General features: G+C 43.6%; 1 protein-coding gene across 1 annotated transcript in view; it reads right to left on the bottom strand.

Annotated features, from left to right (window-relative positions):
* Positions 1-2,771: 2,771 nt before the first annotated feature.
* Positions 2,772-15,206, bottom strand: part of ABCD2 (ATP binding cassette subfamily D member 2) — a 43,697-nt gene continuing 31,262 nt past the window's right edge. Inside the window, exons 7-10 of the mRNA XM_035323975.1 lie at positions 13,622-13,767; positions 6,162-6,246; positions 5,313-5,438; positions 2,772-3,008 (exon numbers count right to left, since the gene is read on the bottom strand). Coding sequence (XP_035179866.1) covers positions 2,798-3,008; positions 5,313-5,438; positions 6,162-6,246; positions 13,622-13,767 — 568 coding nt within the window. The 3' untranslated portion in view covers positions 2,772-2,797. The remainder of the gene's footprint in view (positions 3,009-5,312; positions 5,439-6,161; positions 6,247-13,621; positions 13,768-15,206) is intronic.

Raw genomic sequence — 15,206 nt, 5'->3', positions numbered from 1 at the left:
CAAGAAATACATAGCAAACTCAAAGAAAAATACTATCACGTTGATTCTAGTGCAATTTCAGTTTCCATTAAAATTTCATCAGTCATGATGTACATTTTATGCAGAACTTCATTAAAAAACACCACCACCACCACCACCAAAAACTTCCTCCTTCTAAGCAGTTCCCACAGAGGTTTTGTTGTTGTTGTTGGGCCAGAACAGATGGCCAGCTTGACCTCTGCAAGGCGGTAAAGCAGATTTTGGGTGCTGTGCTCACCAGTAACAGCTCCCAGCCAGCCAGGTGCCGTGGTGCTGAGCTCGGTGGCAGGCTGGGAGCTGAAACTGGGAGCTACTGGGCCAATCGTTCGGTGCCTCTCAGTGCCCTCCTCATTCGGGGACGGGACAACCCTGGTTTAGCTCCCAGCCACACAGTAAAGTGCGTAACAGTCGTTCCCCTTCCTCCACCTCAGCTCCTGCTTCAGGAGAACCTTGTGGAAAAGTGGTTTTGTGGCTGGGTTGTGCTAGCACAAAGGTATGCTGCAGCTGCGGCAAGGGCAGGCACACGGCGCACACCTGATTCGAGAAACATAACTCAGGAACACAGAGGCCTTAAAATCATCAGTCATCTCATCGAGAACAGATTCTTGGCTGACTCCTTCTTTCCTCAGCAGTTACAAATTTGTCTTTGAAGATGAGAAGGAGGAAAGCTAGCCTTCAGGGAGAGGGACAAGCAGAGACACCCGCAGATTAAAACGCACGCACATGTCATCCACCACATCGCTGACCTGTGCTTTGTACTTCACCTGTACTTTGCAGCACAACAGCTTATTATTTGAACCTTAATTTCTCATCCCTTTCAGAGGTTCCCAGGAGCACTCCTTTCTGTGTCAGTGAGATGTCCTAGGGGACTCTGCCGAGAAAACTAATGAGAGCTGTCACCAGAACAAGTACAGGGTTGCATTCAAGTCACAGACTCCGGAGGAGCAGGACAGGGACCAGACTTATTCCAGGTTCTGGTGCAAGAGCCATAGGGGAACAGCCAAAGCAGCAAGACTAGCACGCACAGTGAGAAGGAAGACAGCCTGCTCTGAGATGTGAATCCTGCTCTCATATGAAAAGCTGTCTATAGCGATCAGTTCTGAATACAACTCAGCAAATACCCCAGCATGTTTCTCCTCTCTCAGCAGTTGTGCACTACCCCTCCTCAGAGTAAGCAGCAATCACCAGAAATCTCCTAAGAAATCACACTTCTTCTAGGAATAAATGGAACCAACAAACTTGTAAGGCTCACTCATTCACCCACAGCAGATGAAATGCCTGCAAAGGCTCTTCCCTGCCTTGCCCTTCACTCCTGAGCTGTCTCTGAACAGCTTCCAGCAATGAGGAGGAAAGGTCAGCTGTACATCTTGCAGCTGTGGTTTCCCCATCCCAGCACATGCTGCTGCTAAGGAAGCTAATGGACCATGGTGAGCATTTCATCTAGAAAGGCAGCGTGCTTGTGGTCAGAGAGAGCAGACCAGGAGCTCTTAAATGCATCCCCATCTTTATTTCCAGTTCAATGGGTTTGGCCTCCAGCCAGGCACTCAGGCCAGCTCTGAGGTCTCAGGGGGTTTCAGTTTAGAGCCCTTTCGACTGACTGGGGACACCGTTCCTACTGAGCTGCGCAGTAGCTGGCACAATCAGTGAGCACACCTGGAAGCAGAGCTGTAACTGCTATGTTCTCTCGCTTGCCCACGGGGAACGCAGTGCTCACCCACTCTAAAAAATATGGCAGGCGTCAATTAGTGGTTACAAAATGTTCTAACTTTTCACAGCCCTTTGTAAGTGCCGAGCATTTTAAGTGGCATGCCTGAGAATTCAGTGTATTGTTAGAAACCACCGTTCTCCTCTCCTGCAGTCCTTCCCATCACAACGTGTCTCAGTGTCTACACTGTGATTTTACCAATGGAGGAAATGGGTCAGAGTTCCGGTGGCTGGATCAGGCCCCTGAAGCAGAAGAAAGACTTAGTCAAGCACAACAAAGTCTCCTGATGCCAGGCTCAGTGCTACATTCCCCTCCCCAGCGGTTATGAACAGGATACAAATAATTCCCCGAAGGACCTGATACATCACCAAGGGCAAAGAGCTTCCGAAGCTGAGCGCAGCAGCACGAAGTACAGCACCTGCATATTACATATTCAGCTCTATCCCTGTTTCTCTTGTCGCAAGGGCAGTAGGTTGCTTAGATAATTACCTTCTGGTCACCTATTACGTTATTTCCTATGGAAATGCAGGTAAAGGTGTGTATGCAACTCAGTAGTAGAACAGGAGTTTTGTTTTACATGGGCTGAAAGAATGTTTCTTATACCCAAGTGAGATTTTTGCATGCATCCGCATACTCACCCAGATGCCGCCTCTGCCGTGCTCCATGCCTGAGTTTCATGCCAGGTTCGCTCTGCGTAGCAGGCATATCATACGCACACAGTGACCTGGTACAAGAGCACATTCTGCAGGCCAAGTCTCAGGCCAAAACTCACCTACAAGACCTAAGAGTGTTGGTAGCTCTTTGCAGTGAATTGAGCTTTCACTAGGAATTAACATAAGCTGCAAGGACTAATCTCATACTCTGTGCACTTGCTTATTTTTTTTTCACAGTTCAACCGCATTCTTCCTTAATACTAAAATGCTGAAGTCTTACATAGCATTCAGAGCATTATTTTTTGCTGGCTGTGTTTCTCTATGCTCTAAGCCTCTAGCACAATGCATGCAAAGGATAATGTCTGAACTTGTAATGCTTTTAACTAAAAAAATACTTTTAAAAACATGAAACATAAATTATTTATTCCTCTTTGTCCATTTTTTTAAGCACTGAGTCTTCTCCCAGCATTTCACATAGTTCATTCAGTCTCTGCTGCATTTTGGGAATTCCTGCAAGCTGGGACTCCAGTCTCTGTTTCTCCTCACTCAGTGACAGACGGACGGCCGTGTTCAGCTGTTCGAAGCGCCAGCCTCCTTGGCCATCAAACTGCAGCAAGTGACTGTGGTACTTCCTGCGTTAGAAATCAAAACATTAGTAGTGGCTTGTTTTTGCACACAGTTTGGGTGTCTGTGTCTGTTTTCAGTGGCGTCTATCCGGGAGTTGAGTGTTGTCCAGTCCTGGATCACTGGGTAAGACTTCCACAAGCTTTTCACTGACTCCTAAACCCAGGGCACTCTCCTATAAGGGGTTTGGGTTATTTCAAAGCCTGTCACCAGGACTTCCCTAGGCCATCACCTCTAGTGACATTACAAATACCTGATCATAACCCCTGATCAACACTCCTCCCAGTTTCAGTCCATTGCACATACAAATACTACCTTCTCTTCAGAGTAAGGAAAGGGAACGTGTGCCCCAGTTCATTTTATTTACTTAACTTTCCAAGAGATGTTATGCTGCTTTAGCAGAAAATACATTCAGGCATGATGCACCTGATGCTACTGATAAAAGTGGCTTGTTCAAATGACACCCCAGTTTGTTCCCCTTCATTTTATAAGGTTGGATAAATAAACCTCCAGTCCTAAAACACTGCAAGGAGACAAAATAAAAAAAAAGTCCGTGTTAAGAGTCACAGATCTTTTGAGTATCAGGGTGTGTGCACTAAAAATATTCAAAGGTGTACGTGTGTGTGGAGTTTGCCAAGACCTGACAGGACATTTATCAGGAGGTGCAAGAGAGTTCCCTCAGAGCTGCTGTTATGACTGTGTAATTTATCACTATAAATTATAGAAGATGAAACACGTCATAAAGAAGTGATTATAAATTCCATCCGGGGAATGTGACAGTTTAATAAACTCAATAACTTATGACATGAGGCTCAAACGAGATTCAACGTCAGGCTTACATTCACCGCTTCTTTCATATTATTCTTTGTGACACCAAATGCTTAAATTGTCCCTCTATTCTTCTACCCATAAAAAATAAAATCAGGAAGCTAAGGTAGATGACTGAGACATCTAGTAGTTGTGGTCCAGGAAGGCAGCCAATATTTTGAATAAAAGAGCAAATATTTCCTGGTATAATCTTAAGGAGAAAGCAGCATGTGGCCCTGATCTTTGTCTATACAGTGCAGTGCCTATTGAAGCATACCTGATGAAAGGCATTTGATGCTTATTTCTGAATACTCAGCACTTGTTTTTTACTTCTCCAGAACAAAGTCATCACATCCCACTTATCTACCTGCTGTTATCAATTATCGACCCCCATGAATTATCAGATTCCTGATAATTTCATTAATACTGTGGAGGCTACAAACCTTCCTGAACAGCAGAAGTAATAGAAAACAAGAAATGTCCATGGAAAAATGAACTCAAAGGTCTTTCTCACAAGTTCTTTTGCAGAATTTCCCTCTGCATCATCACTATTTCTAGGCAGGGTGCTCTCAAATACCTATATTCTTGAGCAGTGGTTTGAAATAATGCCAATGTTTAAAAATTTTAAATTAACTTTTAAGTATAGTTTAAATAATTCTAAAAATAAGTGTCTGTATGACTTTTTTCCCTATTAGAACATCATTTTTTTCTTAAAATTTAGGTTCTGATCCAGTTTTGTCATCAGCTTAAAAGAGCAAACAACCTGACTAGTAGAGGTCAAGGACTTCAGAACAAATAGTCTCTGCTCATGTCAGCTTACACTGTCTCATCTCCTTTTGCCCTTTAAGTATTCGGTTGTTTTATGTATTTACTGACTGTATTTATTTCCTTTGAGAGACTCGTCCATACTTAGCATTACCTCACTCGAATGATTTTGCTCTGAATTCTAATGTTTGTTCGTTTTTTTACTAGAAAATCAAATTCTGAAAGCTCATGGGCCCTACAGATACAGGACATGACTGACGTTATATCATAGTTTTGACATAGTTTTTATGACACAGTTTTAATGTGGATGCATCAGTTCCTATGAAAGAGCAACATGTAGGTGATTCACTTGCCATGTTTCCCATCTTCTCCCAAGCACTAGTAGGATTCCCCCAGACAGCTCATGGATCTCATCATCTTTATAGAATAATCTGGTGATAGGTATTGTGGCGGTGCTGTAGTGGACTAATTAATTGCCCCTTAGCTACCTGCATGTTGCTATTTATAGTTAATAACTGCCAGACATTTAAACAAAATGAGAGGGAGGAGTAAGTATGTGTCAAAGAATAAAAAAAAATCAATGTTCAATGCATTTACATTGCTGTTATTTTAGACAGGTTATCTTAGAAAGTGCAGTAGCTATTGATTAAACAACTGTCCTAGTTCATAGAACAAAGGGCAATCCATGTCTGCCAGGAAGATAAGAGCAAGCACCATGACAAATTCCTGGACGTACTTACCAAAGAGAAGGTCTGTGTGTTATAGAAAGCAGGGATATCCCAGCGGCTTTTGCAGCTTGGAATATCGTTCCTTCAACATCAATGCTTACCGCGCTTGTGCATTCATCCAGCAGTGCGTATTTCGGCCTTGCAAAAGTAAATAAAGAACATCAGCCATCTAGGTTTTGGACAGTATTCCCACAGATGATATTTAATTGAGAAGACAACAGGAAGTAGAGAGCTGTTTTTTACAAGACAGCTGCCTCTCATTTGCAGCTGGAAGCTGCCTAGCACCAACACAAAGTTCTTAGGCATTTTTTAGGGGCAGACGTGGCTTCCAGGAAAAATGGGCTTTATTTCCTTGTCCCTGTGAGTACAGAGTGATCTAACTTCTGTGCCCTAGTTTGACCTGGTATTACTCTGTTCTGTCAACAAGGCATGCTGTAACTACAGGCAACTCAGAAAGTTTCTGTTCACTGCTGTGTATGGACTGGGCTGCCTCTGCAGGGTTTGTGGTCTCCAAAATCAAAACATTTTGGAGCTTGGCTTTCCAACTCCCATGGACCTAAAGCAATCCATCAGATTTCTGCAATATTTGTAGGACAGATGTTGGGAAGGTATTTGTGCCTGATTAGATGAAGAAAAGAACATCCAGAAAATGTAATGCTACATTGCCAAAAGCAAATCTTAAGTAAGAAGCATTGCCCAAACTAAAAGCAGAGCTTACATGAATAAATGACAAGGTCTGCAGTCCTACGCAGCAGTCTAGCAGTAGGGCACACTGCATGCAGATCATCATCTACTACAGCAAACCTCCAAAACTCTTCCTCACTTTCAAGTATTATTTAAAGAACAAACCCAAATGCTTACTTATGATAAAACATGCGAGCCATGCCCATCCTTTGTTTTTCTCCTCCTGATAAGACATCTTTCCAGTCCATGATGGCATCCCAGCCTTAGAAAAAACGCAAACAAAACATGTCAGGACAATGTAAGCTGCTGAAGGAAATACATCTTTACTTGCAACATCTCTGCAATCCCCAACCAAAACCATAAAGAGCACTTCCATGGCAGAAGACACATCCAGGGTTCTGGATCACATCTTCAGAAATACTTCACTGCCTTCCCACTGGCACTCAACTGGAAAAATGTCACAAATACTATGTCAACTTTGAAAGAGGAATTTAACTTTCTCCATCATATGTTTACTGTCAGAAAACTTCACTTACCATCTCTGTGAACAAACATCTTTGATTTGTGTATAACTAACCATTTTTGCCATGTTTTTTTATGGAACTACTTGCTATTTATGGAACTGTTTGCTATTTATGGAACTATTTGCTATACCTCCTTAAAGGAAAGTGGATTTGAGTGGAAATTTAAAAACAAGTTCAGCATGTAAAGAGAAATAAACATAAAAACCATAAACAGCAGCATCAGACCACAATGTTTAGTGCCTGACTCCTCTCACTGCTGTGAGTCAGCAGACTCGAGAGAAGCACAGATGCAGACACAGGGATGCACTCTGTGCGCCCAGACAAGCAGCTAATGCACAGAACCATGCATGCAGACAGGAGGCTTTTACATACCAACTTCCTGCTACCTTGTATTTAGAAGTGACTCACAGCTGTTCTAACACTGGGTATTCTTATTTAATATTCTGCAGGCCTCCAACTGACTTCTGTCTTACCACTGTCAGACGCATGCAGCAGGATGCTGACGGTATCTGCAGTCTTACAGGGGGCTTGTGTTGTGCATGCTGCAGCACAATTCATTCCCACCCCTATAAAATTAACTCCAAATACCAAATCACAGTACTGAGTTTTCGATGAAACAATCCAGATAGACAGAATAGCAAAAGAGCAAGCAAAGATGAGTTTTGAGAAGGGAGAGCATGGACACAGAGAAAATATGATAAGGCATATCTCCTGGTAAATCATCCGCTAATGAGAATGGACGAGGGCCAAGTGAGGAAGAAAACATTTTTCCAAATCAGCCCAGTAGCACTGTAACCAAAAAAATGTGAGCAAAACCCCTTTTCTGCCACTGCCCAACTGAAAGCAAACATTTGCCATAAAAGACTACAAACAAGGCCAAGCAAGCAGGGTGGGCTGTGTCATTGCTGATACCTGACCAAAGGTGAGGAAAAGTGAGGTTTGTGGCGGTGCAGGAGGCTGGGGAGGGCTCTGCCAGCCTAGGTAAACCCAGACCAACCCGAGGCGTGAGCCACCTGCTTGCGTGGCTGAAAGCAGGGACTGATAATGCTGGACACTGGACTCCAAGAATTTTCTCTGCATTAAAATTGTGAATTGTAAAGTAGTATCAAGACTTTTTTATAAATGTGTGCACAGATTTAAAATGCACACGTGTGCATCAGAAATGCATCACCTTTACCTATCCTATAGTTTTTGCTTCGTTTCCTTCCATTCTTGCTTAAGGATCCCTGTGAGCTCCCCCTGGGGGCACACACAGCGCTTCCCAGCAGCTGGCTCCTAGCAGAGGGGGAGCTGTGTAACGATTAACTGATCACCACCCAGATCAGCTCTGGAACAGGGGACAGATACACACACTAGCTGTTTCTGATGATCAGTCCCAGCACTGGGGCCACACAGAAATAAAGCTGCAGTGCTGCCCCACCAACACCTTTAGCTTCCCCAAAAGATTACAAAATGCCTGGAGCCCTCACGAAAGCCCTAGGAACAGCTACACTTCTGAAGGTGATGTTCAAACTACTGTTTATTTTTTCTGAGAGCTGAGAATATAGATGATCTCCAGGGATGAGCTGTGATGGGAGCTCTGGATCTGAGCTAGGGTGTGGGTGGGTGTGCACGTGTGCCCATGGCAGCAGCTCCTGTGTTCAGATCAGCTGGTTTATCAGCAATAGACAGAAAGAGAAGGAGGTTCATTAAAGGGCTGCAAAATGGAAAGGAAATCATAGGATCACAGAAGCATTAAGGTTGGAAAGCCCTCCCAGACCATCTGCTCCAACCATCCCCCTACCACCAATGTCACCCACTAACCCATGTCCCTGAGCCAGCAAACTCATTCCTGGTTTTCCTGAGGGGTAAGAGCTAGCCTCAGTTCACCAGTGTACAGCATTTCTGGGGTCACTTCAACTCATATTCTAACTTAATATTAGCAGTGCATCTTGCCTCCTGCTGCCTCGCTCCCTCCCTCAACTTCCCTACTCACCCCTTGAAACATCTTAAACAATAGACAAGGAAGGATCCACTTCTGCATTATCCCTTTGCCATTTCAAAAACTATTCTCTAATGTCTGAGCCATTTCCTCTGAACACTTAAGGCAATCTAACTCGCCATAAACTAACTTCCTACTGTGCGTTAACAATAATGCACTGCTTGTTCCTCTTTCCTTGCTGCTGGCATGGAGCTGATCAAGAAGGAACCTCAGCATTCCGAAAACACCAGCCGAGTCAGGGGCTTTCAGCACCTACAGCTACAGCCATTTTACAGATAAAGAGAAGAAATGGCTTGTCCATGAACACTGCACAAAACTCTCGGAGGTACCAGCATAATCCTGGCTTTCAGAGCCCAAATTCCTCACCAAGCTCCTTGGTACACACAGCCTTTGACTACACATGATACAATGCAGATGTGAAGAACAATAGATGCCACAGAAACGCCTTCTGCAACCAATAAGACAAATAACACACGCAGTGTGCTGGGGCAGGGTAATGGTGACAGAAACACACACAGCTGTCAGGAGAAATTAGTGATAGCCTCACGAGAGCAGCAGCTCATTTTTTTTGCATGGTTTCTTTTACAATTCTTTTTCTTAAGTTTTCTGAAGGAAAAAAAAAAAAAAGAAGCTAAATTTGACTATAAAAAGGGTTACATCTGGGGTCTGTAGCACTATGCATCCTGCATCCTTGCACTTGCATGCAAGACAACATCCAGCTGCCAAAAAAAATAAGTTAAAAAGTTCCTTTTCCCAATTTGTCATTTTCCAATGCAGCTCATCAGACATGGGCTAGAGGTCGGTAGTATGACAGGAGAGAGGCTACAGCAGCAAACTACAGCCAGGGAGCCCACTCCTGATGAGTTTCTGAACACGGAGTCCTTGTGCACCATGTATGTCCCCAGGCAGCTGTCAAAGACAGCCCTGGTGCTGCGCAGGATGAATGCGTGAGGGAAATCCTTAGTCGAGGAATGAACAAAGAGATGATCAATTGCATGAGGCCCAGCTCAGCGTGGCACTGCAGGGATTTGTGGCTCTTTCAGAGCCACTGGAAAAGCCGGCAGAGCTCGCCAGAGTTACTGTCCGTGGCATTAACAAAAACAAATCCAGGGCTAAAACGATCAGATGGAAAAATCTCGGCGAGAGGAAATATGCTTGTCTGTGTGCTTATACGTGGCTTAGCATAATGGCTCCCTGGACAAGACCCAGAGAAATGACAAATGTGCAAAATAATGAGGAATAATTATAATCTGGGGTGCTGAGAAACCATAAACAGGCTGAACCCGTTCAGTAATGTCATCAGCCCTGAGCGGGCAGGCCTGGTCCTGCATCCAGCATGCTGCTACACGCACTCACGGCTTCCCTCATGTGACAGGCTACCATGAGCCTATGGCTCCAACGCTGTTGACACTTGCTAAATATATGCAGATTTTCACAGCAGGTCAAAAAAGACATCTTATGGATACCTACTGTATGTCTCCATAGTCTTCAGTCTTCTGGATGTGCCTTTTCTTCACCCATGCTGCATATAACCTTGTTTTCCTCATTTTATATGAAATTGTTGTTCAGGTATAGCTAGCAACATTGCAGGTATTGATGGGGCACCTTACTGATAGCATTACTGAACAGCATTAACATGATACACACAAGTTTCTTCATGATGACTCACTGCACCAATTACAGCATCACTCTGCTCAAGCTTCTGCCAAGTTTTCTAGTATTTTACATGAGGACAAAGTTAAGGAGTGCAGACTGGCTGGAGGGCAAAGGTAGGCAGGGAAATGGCATTCCTCTTAACGCCGGTGTGGGATTCTGTAGGAAGGGCATCCTGCCCCCTGCTGCAAGGGGTGCTGCTGCCACGGGAATTGCACCGAGTTTATCTAGGGCTTGGGCTCAGCAATGTCAGGGGTGGTGGTGTTGTGGGGGTGGTACTGTTGGTGGGGTTTTTGTTTGCTTGGTTTGGTTTTGGTGTGTTCAGCTGCTATGGACTGAAAAAGGTTCGTAAGGGTAACACTGAAGATAAATGCCAAATTGGCCTACTTCTGACTATTCTAACTAGGTCAAACCCTATTGCTACAAAAATGAGAATTTATGCCATTGGCAGCAAGAATAATATCAGACTTTTTTTGGCTACTTTACCCTTGCATTTTGGTGACCCTTCAACTGATGCAATGTGCAAGTAACTCAGCCAAAGACAATGAAGTTACTCCAGGACAAATAAATTCAGAGCCAGAGCTGTGTAATTCTGGCTCCATCTGCCTTTTCCTAACTGCCCACAGGGAGCAGACTTACACAAAACTGTGAAGCGTCATATTATACATGTGTGGCATTCGTGGTCAATTAAAGCAACGGGGTCATGCCCTAAGGACCTACCGTCTGGTAGAGGCACAGCACTGCAGGGGATAGGTGAAAGGGGAAGAGACAGAAAGGCTACGGAGGTGAAGAGGATCTAAAGAAAAAAGGATTGAAGAATGATGTTTTATTTCTGTAACTACATGGTTGGTAGACAGCTCCGTTCTTGGATCAGTTTATGGAAACTGTTTGAAAACAGCACTGATGTATTGCATAAATGCCCAAGAATATGGATAACTATAACTGGTTTTGTTGCTGGCTTTTTTTTTTTTTCTCTCTTCCGGATGCTGTACATTCACAAAATGTGCTCAATATGTAAACAGAAAGTAGTTGGGAATTTTTCAGTAAAACTTTTTTTTCTATTGGGAAGCATCATTTTTTGTTAACTATCAAAGCAGTCTGCAAAAACAGAGACAATTTGGAGTAAATGCTTTGTTCTGCAACCTTTACATAGGACTTTTCATTATTTTGCAAACAAAATATTCAATTTCTAATAGAAATAATTTTAGTTTAAAAATCTAATTTTAAGTAAAAGACTGAAATAACAAATAATAAAAACAAAACATTCAGCTCTGTATAAACAAACAAACAAAAAAAAATCAATTGTTCACTCTCAAGAAGCATTCCTCTGGCTTGCTAGTTCAAAACCCTGAATATGAGTCTTTGACCCAGACCGGGGGAGCTCAGAAGGATACGTAAGTATATGAAATCCATGTAACGTGTCGAATCATATGTCACAGATTTCCTGTCTCTCCTCCCTTTGCACTACAAGTGCCCAAGGAGAAAAGTGACTAAGTAAGTGTATTATGGTCTTAAAAACTTCCTGGTATGTGGTAATCTCTCCCTCTGTTTTCCAGCTTTGCCCATTGGTGTCATTTCAGATTGCAGTCTAAGAAAGTTTTTGTAACATTTGTTTCTGCCAACTTTTGCACAATGTTCCCTTATCCTGACTGGAGCTTTGATATAGTACCAATGAACATTAACACTGTCCTCTTTATAGATTGCTTCCTAAGTCTCACTTGGGCAGTTAAACAAGCAGAAGAGCAAGAATGGGGTCAGCAATAAAACACGTTCACTGTCCTATGGCACAGAAAGTGGAGCAAGACTGATCCAAACCTGGGTTTTCAATTTGGCAGCTCAGAACACCAACCCTAGGCACTGGCATCTGAGAGGTGGAGCACAGTAACTGCCCCATCATCGCTTACATGCTCCAGCAGCAGGGTTATAAACCACAATGATGTGCATTCAGAGACCACTGGGGATATGGTTTTGGCTGCTGAGGGCCACATGCTGTTCAGTATGCCTACAAGTACCAACAGGCCATGAATGCACACTCCGCAGCGGCTCCCTGCCACTTAAAACTTAACTGCTTCTCCTCTTCCAGCTCCCCATTCCAACACATCTGCTCATTCTTCTGCAATCTGCACACTTCACGTAGAGAAGTAAATGACTCAGGAATACTAACAGTAATAGCTCTAATGTCAGCGCAGCGACTACAGGCCTTCTCTGCAATTATTCCAATCACTGTGTTTAGTTCCCTGCCCCTTTTTTCAATCCTTGTGTCATAGTATCAGACTTGAATAATAGCATGATTAGCATGATGACAGATTTTTATGTTCTATTTTATCTTGAGGGTCAACAGTAATTATTACATTCTTAACTAAGAAGCATTAACCTACAAAAAGATAAGAGTCTATCAACAGGGCTGTGAGGTGGAGAAATATCTGTAGTTATACAATTGCTGCTGTAAATGATTACTACTCCCCACTCTAAAATGCAATACACCTTCTGCCTTTTGAACAGAACAAGAGGCTGCCACGCAGGAATGGGAATTTAGACATTGCCTTGGGACTTTAAGTGGCTGAGGCACTACTCAGTTGTCACAATGATCCTGAGAGACTCCAAGCACACATATTACAATGCAATGCACCCAAATGACTCTCTCAAAAAGGAGCACTGATGATTGGCAGAGTACATCATTGGCAGGGTTCATCCAGCACTCCCAATGCCACCACCCTGGGGGGTTTGGAGATCCTCCTTCCGTCTAAATGGTACCAACTTTGTCCTATGTTTGTTTTAAAAGTGTAATGTTGGGGGTGGGGAGATTCAAACTAGATACTAGTGGCTGCTGGTGGGAACAACAGGAAGAAAATTAATGCTGTGCTTGGGGAAGAAAAGCCATGAAAAGCTTCAGCAGAAGCTTTTAGCATTTCAACTTTTACTGTACCAGTGTATTTACACTGTCTCCTCTTTGGACAAACGACACTGAGAACACATTGGCAACTTAAATCGCAACTAGTGGATGGTAAAGCCCTACTGTCAGTCAGTGTCATTTGGTTATTTTTAACTTATTCACAATGGTGGTGTGGTATCAGACACTTTTTCCCACGGCACATACTTCTTCTGATCATAGAAAACAGGGAGGTGAAGGCAGACCTGACTCGCCTTTCATTCACATGCTTTGCAGTTGGTGTAGTCAGTGGCATTACAAGGTTTTAGGACACAACAATTTCTACAAATATGAAGGGGGATCTCATAAAACCATGAAAGGACTGGATGTTACAAGAGAACGAGAACATTCAGCTGGGCATGGATTTGCTGCAGAGGAGAGGAGCAATTTAATTCTTCTCCCTCCATTAGCAGCAACATGAAGTTGTGCAGCTCCCACAACACAGGTCTGGATCCAGTTTTGCATGTTGAATAATTAAAAGTCAGTCTCACTAATACACATACACAAATAATTGTTTTTGTGAAGCTTTTTACAAAAATAAACAATTTACCTCCTTCTCTTTGAACTATGTGGTACAGATGAACCATTTGCAGGATACACTCCAGATCTTGATCCTGGTAGCCTTTCTCATGCATGTCTTCCACAGAGTCTGGGTAGATGACCTGATCACGTAGTGTTCCAATGGACATGTAGGGCCTGCAAAATAATACAGAGAAACTGGTAGTCCAGAGCTGGCTCCAGGTGAGTGCATCTTGCTGACAATCTGTGAGCACATTTTAATGCTTTAAGCACCGTGTTGCTAAAACTGGATTTATCTGTGGGTACATCGTGGGTGAATGTTTTCCTAAACTTACCTTAGGGACAACATTTTGTTTACATAACAGCTGATTACAACATAGCAACATGGGTATTATTACCACGAAAACAAAATGACAGAATAAACATCTACCTCAGAGCCCTTTTTGAAGGTTTTTACTTGCAATCAGAAGCTTCTTCTGAACCTCCACATTCCCTGACCTGGTAATCTCATCTGCCTTCCTAAGATAAGCTGTCTCCACTTCGGAGCCAAGGCCTCAGTCACAGCCCCGTCCCTGGGCCATGGGCAGTTTTCGCGTTGTCATGGGCCATGCACAGCTCCTGGTACAGCCCAGGCCCTAAAAATTCTCCTAGTATCTAAACAAAGTCATCCTGAAGAACAGTTTTACAGCTATTTAGCTGATATCAGGCCAAGCAGGCTAGGATAGCAAAGGCACCCTAAGACATCAGCTGCCTCCCACCCGTGTATGACACCACTTGGTGAGCCTCGCTCCCAGGACAACAAAGCACATGCAGGACCTCTGACACAGCTTTTTTTTTTTTTTTAGTTTTAGTTATTTCCTAATTAGTGAGGGAAAGAAATACACAAATGCCAACAAGAAGTGTGAAAATAGTCCTATCTACTTCAAGCGATCCAAGTCCAGCTTCAGTTAGCAAAGGCCAGGCCTGTTAGCACAAAATGTAAAGGCCCCATGTTGGTAACTCCTGTTTTGAACTGTCCCGTTCAGTCACAAACACAGTCAGTGACTGTGGCACTGTGTTGGACCACGTCACCATGTATCAACCATGCTGGTACAGTGAGTGACACAGATAGACTTCGTGAGGACTCACTACAAGTCCTGGAGCTGATTTGACTGAAGCAGTTGAGATGTTTTAGGCCAAAATTTGGGCTAGCCTAGGGAATTCTAATGCCTCCTGACAAAATGTTGGTATATGTACTCTGAGGGATCATTTTAGCAATCAGGCCAAGGATTGCTGGCCCTGGCAGCAAGATGAGGTAGCATGACAGAAGATTGCCCTTGCAGCTTCTATCAGCCACCAGAGCACTGAAAAGCAGCAGGCTGGAAATCATGGCCCAGTGGACTGGAGGAAGACCACTCTGCAATGAGCTCTACAGGCAGCTCCGTCAGTCCTGAAGGAAAGGGGGCTCGTGTGTCTACAGTCCTTGGAAGTCACCTGAGCTCCATGTGCTGATACAAACTGGCTTGTGTAGTGGTTAGCCAGAGCACATAAAGAGCCTGAGACACAGATACCTGACCATCTCTTTTCCTGCTGTGTACCAAGGATTTCTTGGAAGGACAACTATTCATCCTGTCTTG

Source organism: Oxyura jamaicensis, chromosome 1 (genome assembly GCF_011077185.1).
Source record: "Oxyura jamaicensis isolate SHBP4307 breed ruddy duck chromosome 1, BPBGC_Ojam_1.0, whole genome shotgun sequence".
NCBI lineage: Eukaryota > Metazoa > Chordata > Aves > Anseriformes > Anatidae > Oxyura > Oxyura jamaicensis.
The sequence above is the reverse complement of the archived record's forward strand: the minus strand, read 5'-3'. Positions and strand labels throughout refer to the sequence as shown.